General features: G+C 43.5%; 2 protein-coding genes across 2 annotated transcripts; both read left to right on the forward strand.

Annotated features, from left to right (window-relative positions):
• The first annotated feature begins 222 nt into the window (after positions 1-222).
• LOC134934165 (extracellular calcium-sensing receptor-like) lies at positions 223-4315 on the forward strand. The gene is made up of 2 exons (XM_063929661.1): positions 223-510; positions 3440-4315. The coding sequence occupies exons 1-2, from the start codon at positions 232-234 to the stop codon at positions 4313-4315; spliced, it is 1155 nt and encodes a 384-aa protein (XP_063785731.1). The 5' UTR covers positions 223-231.
• Positions 4316-6222: 1907 nt separating this feature from the next.
• On the forward strand, positions 6223-8747 carry LOC134934783 (vomeronasal type-2 receptor 26-like). The gene is made up of 3 exons (XM_063930140.1): positions 6223-6505; positions 6593-6716; positions 6802-8747. The coding sequence occupies exons 1-3, from the start codon at positions 6404-6406 to the stop codon at positions 7713-7715; spliced, it is 1140 nt and encodes a 379-aa protein (XP_063786210.1). The 5' UTR covers positions 6223-6403; the 3' UTR covers positions 7716-8747.
• The last annotated feature ends 477 nt before the right edge of the window (positions 8748-9224 follow it).

Below are 9224 nucleotides of genomic sequence, written 5' to 3' on the forward strand. Positions count from 1 at the left end.
AGGTTATTGAAAGTTTCAACTTGTCTGTCGACATTGTGGTGTCTCAATAATAACTGTTGACATTGTGGTCATCAACAAAACGTACCGAACCCTTATTGAGGATAATGGGGCACCAACAGGGAAATAGAGTTAAAAAAATTGTGCTATTGATACTTTCATATAATGCTAAACACCTCATCCTAACCTTCACTCTCAGGTTTTATTTTCTCATCGTCCAGGTTCCTGCTTGAGATGTTTCAGCAGTACCAGGCCATGAGGTTTGCCCTAGAAGAGATTAATGGACGGTTGGACCTTCTCCCTAACACTACATTGGGGTTTATTGCCTTTGACTCTTGTGCTGCTCTGAGGAAAGAACTGGATGGAACCTTGTGGATGATGACGGGTCAGCCCCAGCCAATACCCAATTATCGTTGCCAGGAGAAGCCGCCTTTGGCCGCTGTACTGGGACACACAATGTCGTCATCCTCGATTCTCATGGCTCACGTGCTGGGATTGTACAGACATCCACAGGTGGGTAAGGATAGTGATCCTCTGTTCTATGTTTCAGAGAGAGAGAGAGAGAGAGAGAGAGAGAGAGAGATAGAGAGAGAGAAAGAGAGTGAGAGAGAGAGAGACGAGGGAAGGACATGGAGCTAAGAAAGGGCCAAACCCACGTTTGCCTATATTCTCTGCGTTGTCTTTGTAACCACAAATGTGCTGCAAAGATAGTGTTATGTTGGCTGAGCTACAGGTCTACTAAGCCTCTGTGGGACTGATCATATGAGCAGTTAGTTAGGGGCAGTTCAAGGGAGGAGGTACACAAGCACGCACAGTTTGCATGTGGGCATACCATCTCCAGGCGGCGCATGTACTATGCAGACTCTGGCACTGTGCCAGACACTACTGCGCATTCGCAGATCTCCAGGAAAATGGGGCGAGTGGTGAATATAGTCTATGGCTGCAGTGTGGTACCCCCTGCACACATTATAGATATACGCCCATGCATGGCTGTAAGGAGGGCGGGTACTGCCACACAGGGCAAGATGCCCAGGGGGCGGAACCAGCCCTCCTCACCAGCCGCTGCATCTAACCCAGCTCTGCCTCACATCCCCTGCACTATGTGAGGAGAGACACATTTGTGCACGAACTAGATGAGGGCACTTTGTTATGACCTAGTATCACTTATTTGGTTGCAAGGGTGGATGCAATCAGAGCACACACAGAGCAAAATCACGCAAGATAGGCTCCGCAAACAGCTACGCATCGCTCCCTAGAACCTCGTTAGCTGACACCTTCGCTATTCATGCTCAGTGATGCTCCTGGGACATCAACTGGAAATAAAGCACCTCCTGTAAGTCCAACTCTGATTCACAAATGTGCACTTTGTCTTACTGCGGTGCAGGTGCACTTCCTAATTACCCTGTGATTTCTTTTCCTTTGTCTAAAGACCTGAAACATACTAAAGTTCTAATGATACTAAAAATGTGCCACACGTAGTAATGACAGTCCACGTGTCTGCTGACTTCCATAACTGAAGCCCAAACCAGGTATCTCTGGCTGGACTTAATTAAACCTCTAAGTGGGTCCGGCATAGAGTCTATTCCTCACCCCCCTTTAAGAAGAGTACGTGACCGGTTTAATTGAGGTACTGTACATTTTGATTGACGGGTTTGTTAACCATTTATATTAAAGACAGGAGGGTTTATGTCTATTTATAAATAGTTGTTTGTGGGGGATCCGGTCTCTAGGTCACCAACACTTAGGTCGGCAATGTCTATGTTGACCACTATTGGTCGACAGTAAGTAGGTCGACATGGTTTCTAGGTCGACATGTACTAGGTCGACATGACAAAAAGTCGACATGAGTTTTTCACATAAAAAAAAAATTTAGAACTTTTTTATACTTTACGATCAACGTGGACTACAATTGGGAATGTTAACCTTTGCCAAGCGCAGCGGTAGCGGAACGAGGCACCTTGCCCGCGAGCCATGCAAGGGGACCCGATGCACTACTAATTGGGGTTCCCGGTCACTCTACGAAGAAAACTACACCATTTACAAAAAACAAACAAACTCATGTTGACCTTTTTTCATGTTGACCTAGTACTTGTCAACCTAGACTCCCTGTCGACCTAGAAACTATGTCGACCTACTTACTGTCGACCTAGACACTGTTGACCTAAGTCTAGGCTATCTAACATACCACACCCATTTGAGGGCAACTCATCATCTTTTTTTTTATGGTAATCCCTCTCTCCCTTCCTATTTGTTTGACCTTTGTTTCTGTGGTTTGAATGTTTGGTGTTTATGTACCGTATGGTTATTGTCTGTCACCCGATCTTGGTCCATCATTATGCCAATATTAGGGATTGTGGGAGAACATTTACACAATGTTCCGGTACACCAATATATTCTACCTCTTAGTACCCCTAAATTAGGCACTCATCTAGTTTGTGAAGCTGCCCCGCCCTCCCCCGAGCAGGACCACCCATAAGATTCCTAATCCCCTTGATCTCCCCTTGAGATGTGAGACTGAATATTGTTGTATCTTAATGTCTAGTTAATCAAATAAATGTGGTATTGTTCGAGGTGGGTAAAGCAAACCACCAATGGGTTAGAAACGTTTCTTCTTAATATACATTTGCTCCATGACATGCATGGGCTCCTAAGATCATGGCGTGTGTCTCTGCACTGCCACCTATGGGCGACCATGCTCCATAGAGTGATCAGTAGATATGCATAATAATGTGCTCTGGCAGGGCAGAATCAGGGCGAGACTACACCCTGTGCTGGGCATGCACCCTGCACATGTGATGCCATGATGTAATGATGAGGGGGCAGGGCTGCCAGGACCAGGTAACTCTCTAGGATGTATGGTACCTTGCAAGCCAAATACATGTGTCATGGGGCAACAATGACGACACCCCATATGCCCTGCCTCCAGGATGGTGGCACCACTTGTGGTCTCTGCAATAGTTTTTATCGCAGCTTGCTCTCATTTGCTGATGCATCTTGCTATGGTTCCAGGGCCATAACTTTTTGGGCAACACCGTTGCTGCCCCATGGTCCCTGCATCTGGCTAGTGGGTTGTCTGCAATGGTGCCCTGCAGCCAGTACCTCTGCAGCAGCAGCTAAGGAAACTCTGGGCAGTGCTGCACTTACCGGTTCCGGTGGCCTGTCCCCTTGGCCTGACATCATGATGTCATTGGTTAAGGGGAGTGACTTTTTGGTTAATCAACTGACTAGTATACATAAACACATATAGTACTGCCACCATTTTTTGTAGCTCAGATAAGAACTGCATCCAAGTAAATCTATGTAACAGTAAATGTAGCTATAGGTTATATTTAATTTCGATGAAAATGTCCAATAAAGTTGCAATTTGCAAAGCAAGCATAGGTTAGTAGAGAACATATAAAAAAATGATTTAATTTATAATGCATTGCAAAATATTTTACAGATCAGTCATTTCTCTACGAGCTCCTTGTTGAGTGACCGCAGACAGTTCCCCTCCTTCTTCAGGACTGTTCCCAGTGATGCTTTTCAGTCACGGGGCTTGGCCAAATTGATGCTGCAATTTGAATGGACATGGGTGGGGTTGGTTGCAATTGGAAATGACTATGGACAGCAGGGTATTCAAGACATCAAGAAGGAGATTCTCAAGGCTAGAGCTTGTGTGGCCTTCACAGAGTTCATTGTGGCTGATGGTGTGAATCGAAATATCCCATACATCACTAAAGTCATAAAGGAGTCAACGTCAAAGGTTGTGCTTGTTTTCGCTAGTGACCTGTTCTTTGTGCTACTGTTGGATGAGATGTTGAAGCAAAATGTTACTGGGAAGATCTTTGTGGCCAGTGAAGCTTGGTCTACTTCAAATTTGTTAAGAGTGGATAAATACTCTACTATACTATCGGGCTCTATTGGCTTTGCCTTCTACAGCTCAACCATCCCAGGGTTTGGAGAATACGCAAGGCTCATCCATCCTCATTACCTTAATCATTCAGAGAAATCCTTAAATGAGATATTTTGGGAGAAAAACTTTTGTTGTCAATTTCCCAATCCAATGGTTAATTTAACCAAGTTGTGTACCGGATTTGAAGACCTCTCTACCATTAATAATGTCTACACCGACGTTTCCAGTTTAAGGGATTCCTTTACTATCTACACTTCTGTACAAGTCATTGGCAAATCGCTTCATGACATGACCACCTGTTCGGAAGGAAGAGGACCTTTCCACAATGGAAGTTGTGCTAACTTACAGAGCTTCCAACCTTGGCAGGTGGTAATCATAAGAAAGCAAAGTTACTTCTGTAAAGTCAGTTGTGGAACTGATTAAAAGTTGTGTAAGAAGTTTTTCAATAAAAAAAAAATGTTTTTACCAGATTTAGGGGTCTATTCATGAAGCAGTGAAAAGAGTGAAGAAGTAAGCCTGCGGAGAAGTTGCCCACGGCAACCAATCAGCTGTTTCATACAACTGTATAGTATGCAAATTATAAATGTTACGTCAATGCTGATTGGTTGCCGTGGGCAACTTCTCATCAGCTGTTTCATACAACTGTATAGTATGCAAATTATAAATGTTACGTCAATGCTGATTGGTTGCCATGGGCAACTTCTCCACTGGCTCATGTCTCCAAACTTTTCACTGCTTCATGAATAAACCCCATAAACACCAGGAAATATGTATAGTATAAAAGAAAAGAAAGAACAATGACTACATTTACAGGATTACTAACGATATAGTAAAACTCAACCCCCTTTGAGTAGAATGGTGGGTACTCCATCCAGTCATTAGCACCAATATCGGAAGTAAAAAAGAAAATGCAGGTGCACACTCTGAGCGCAAAAGCTTGCCATACACTGGACCAACTGTCATTCAACCGTCCAACTAGTTGGTTGGTTGGACTGAAAATCATCTCCAAACATCAATGGCTCTAACAAATATACTGAGCAAGCTTTGTTAAAAAATGTGTTTAGGTCCTCTGCCTTGGGTGGACATCATGTTCATAATATATCCATCATTATTTGTTTAGTTTCAGGTCAGCAGCAGGTCACGTACTTCATGATTTTTTGCATTTATTGGGTCCAAAATACTACTGTATGTATCTGTTTATCTACAGATGTATCCTTTTATGTTGTAGCTGCAATGTGTAACACACATCTCCTGGCATACGTTCCAGGAGTGTTTTGATTGGCTCCTGCGCCCATTCATTCAATTGGGAGGAATTTTTGCAATGCTCATACAGCAGCATGCCGAGATGCATATGCATCGCAATCCTGCTACAGTACACTGCTATAAACAGCAAGGCTGTATTGGGATACATCTGTATCTATCTACGGGATCAGTATGAGGTTCAAAATACTGACATCAGGATCCCTTTGATTAAAAAGCAGACGGGTGAGTAATGAGCGTTCTCCCCTCTCCCCACACCCCAAACCGTTCCTTCCCTACACGGAGCCTAACACTAACCTCCCCCCTTAGTGCCTAACACTAACCACCCCTCAGAGGTGCCTAAACCTAACCCCCCCCCTCTGTAGCCTAGCCCTAACCCTCTGAGGGGGGTGCCTAACCCTAACCCCCCTCCCCGTAGCCTAACCCTACCCCCCAGGGACACTGCCTAACCGTAACCCCCAGAACGCAGCCTAAACCTGACCTCCCCCATGCACGGCTTATCTCTCTCTTCATTCGTCATCCCGGCTGTCGGGATTCCGGCGCCGGGATGGTGCACCCATTCTGGATGCCCCGGTGTCGGCATTCAGAGTAGTGTTGGGATTCCGACGTCCGTTTTCTATGTAATTAAAAAAAATAAAAGTGCAAGAATTGACATGAATGAAATAATGGATATTGGGCCTCATTCAGATGCGGATGCATCAGACGATATGTATGCAAGTGGAGTGATTGTTAGCCATTGTGCATGCGCCGAAGCCGCACTGCGCACGGGCTGCGATTGATTTGTGGCGCCACTCACAGAGAGGAATCACTCACAAAGTGAGTGACGGGTGGCCATTGTTTGGGGGAGGTAATGGGTGGTGGTCAGATAAAGGCGGGTGTGTCAAAACCGTTGACACACCGTCTTATAGTTATATGATGTTATCGATGTTTACACTGTAGTTTGTTGTCAGACGGATATGAGAAGGCACCAGTGGGCGGCCTTATGCTCAGGTAAGCTTTGTAGACATTAGTATATATTCCTATTTACGATTTGTGAAAGGTTGCAGTTGCGATGGCAGTTGCATCTACATCTGTATGAGGCCAATTTTGCAATAGTGCGTAATATTGTATAATTTATCACTACAGCTTAAACACTACATTCAGAATGTAGAAGTGTTACTGAACGATGGGAGAAAGGTCTTCTTTGATGAAAATGGGGATCTCCCAGCAATATATGACATTGTTAACTGGCAAGTGGGAGCTAATGGACTCATGAAGACAGTCAAAGTGGGAAGCTATGATACAGCCGCCACTGATGGGAACATCTTCACCATTAATTTAAGTGTCATCAGGTGGCCCCCGGGAACAGGACAGGTATATTATAAAAAGGCTGGAGGACAGCAGTCAATGGATTATGGCTAAATCTCATCTGAAACAAAAATCATGTTCATATATCTAAAGGTCCCAGCATCCGTCTGCAGTGGCAGTTGTTCTCCAGGTTTCAGAAGGGTCATCAGACGAGGAGAACCCACGTGTTGCTTCCAGTGCATCCTGTGTCCATACGGTGAAATCTCCAATAAAACAGGTGAGTGAAAACCAGTTTGTTCCAAATTATCAGTGGTAATGCTGATCGCTATTCTTCTGTTTTTCATTTATTATCTCTTATTCAGACTCAGATGATTGCTACAAATGTCCATGGAATCTGTGGCCCAATATTCAGAAGACCAAATGCATTTCAAAGACAATTGAGTTCCTTTCATTTGAAGGATCATTAGGCACTTCCTTGACATCTACTGGCATCATCTCTTCCATAATCACAGTCTTCATTTTGTGCATTTTTGTCCACTACAGGAGTACTCCAATTGTTAAAGCTAACAACTACACTTTGAGTTGCCATCTTCTGCTGTCTATATCCCTCTGCTTTTTGTGTTCTTTAAATTTAATCGGTTACCCCAAGAAAGAGAAGTGTCTTCTGAGACAAACAGTATTTGGAATGGTCTTTGCCATTTGCATCTCAGTAATCTTGGCCAAAACCACTATGGTTGTATTTGCATTTATGGCTATCAAGCCTAACAGTAGACTCAGGAGATGGACAAGTCCTAAGGTGTCCTACATGATAATCTTCCTATGCTCACTTGTACAGTTTTTTATTTGTGTTCTTTGGCTTACTCGTTCCCCTCCGTTTCCAGAATACAACTCTGTAACTGAGCCTGGAGTCATCATCGCTCAATGTAATGAGGGTTGCCCTTTTGCCTTCTGGTGCATGTTGGGATACCTCGGTTTGCTCTCATTGATCAGTTTCATTGTTGCCTTCTTCTCAAGGAGTCTTCCTAGCAGCTTCAATGAGGCCAAGTTCATCACGTTTAGCATGCTGGCCTTCCTCAGCGTCTGGCTGTCCTTTATCCCGGCCACTTTGAGTGCTCGTGGCCAATATGTTATTGCCATGGAAGTCTTTGCCATCTTATCTTCAAGTTGGGCCCTTGTGATCTGCATGTTTCTCCCTAAATGTTTCATAATATTATTCCAACCCAACATGAACTTCAGAGAGAATCTAATGGGCAAAAGTAGAGAAGGAATTAGATGAAATTTTACTGTACACTACCATTTACTCCTTGGAATTGACCTTTTACCAAGAAGACTTTCACGTGTTGCTGGAGGCTACAAGACTAGAATTTACACAAAGAGGACAGTTATGGTTGACTTCGGTTGACCGTGATAACAATTGTACAGTGACTGGTTCATGTTTGGTGTCTCCTCCTTCCACAGTCTCTCTTCGTTCTATGAGTGTTGCACCTCGGGTAGCTGTACAGAGATGCAAATTGCCAATGCCTGATTTAATTCTGAACAGTTCTTCCTTACTGTAGCCACACACACTACCTCTACCAGCAGCTACAATGCTTATTACAATAGCTTTTGTATCTTGTGGTTCTGACACCTCAACGTAACATGATCATTTGATTGGGCAGCAGTTCTCAAATGCAGTCCTCAAGGCACCCCAGCGGTCCAGGTTTTAAGTATATCCACGGCTCAGCACAGATGGTTAAATTAAATTTACTGAGGTACTAATTAAGTCAACAGTGGCCAAGCATAAATATACTTAAAACCTGGACTGTTGGGGTGCCTTGAGGACTACATTTGAGAATCTCTGAGATAGGGCCATATAACCTTTAGTTTCAGATTAGGTTCTGTGATGGAGCAAAGGCAAGGCTAGGTTAATTTGTGAGAGCCTTCCCTGGTGTTGGGTGGCTCAGGCACCCCAGGTCTTAAAATACTGAAACAATTTGCACACAGAACTAATGCTCACAGGCCAACAAGGGTTTCATAATCCAACACTTACTACAAAAAATGATAGAGAGGTAGCTTTAAAAGCTCCACTTATGAAACATAGTAAATGCAATTGGAGCAGCTCGCTTCAAACATCAGTTTTCATCTTCACTCTAGGATAATGTTCCTCCTCCAAGCTGAGATTTCTATGCAAAGTGATACAATCGCTGCAGCAAGATTATAACTAGGTCGAAAAGGGGTCAGGAATAGAGAAGATAGACAGATAAATCTGTATATTTGCTGAGAAATTCACTAGTACAACCAATGATTGATATTTTATTATATTTCATTGAGCAACATCATATCATAATATTAAAAATAATAAAGTATTGCAAATGTCTGAAGTATGGTATTTTATTGCTGTGATTGGGTATTAAAATGTATGGTCCACTTCTATTATTTAAGGACTAAAAAGCATATTAATAACCACTTCTTGACAGTTGCATAGCTTGCGATTGACATGAGTTGAGCAAATACGGAAAAATAGGCTCCCCAGGTAATATCACCAGCACTGAATGTCCTGACTTGCTGCCATACACTGTACTGTATACCCACAGCTGGCAGAGTAGACAGGAAAAGGGGAGAGAGCTGGAACAGCTCAGAAGGTATGATGACAATGTCCAAAACAAGAATCTGAGCAAACAACTGCTGTGGCTCAACCAGCAGGTCCACAGCCCACAAGGGCCTGGGTTCAAAACCAGACCTTTATTGTGAGACCATGTTAACATGATCCTAACATGGATCAGAGAGATATACTGTAGTAACTAAG

Source organism: Pseudophryne corroboree, chromosome 6, assembly GCF_028390025.1.
Source record: "Pseudophryne corroboree isolate aPseCor3 chromosome 6, aPseCor3.hap2, whole genome shotgun sequence".
In the NCBI taxonomy this organism is placed as follows: Eukaryota; Metazoa; Chordata; class Amphibia; order Anura; family Myobatrachidae; genus Pseudophryne; species Pseudophryne corroboree.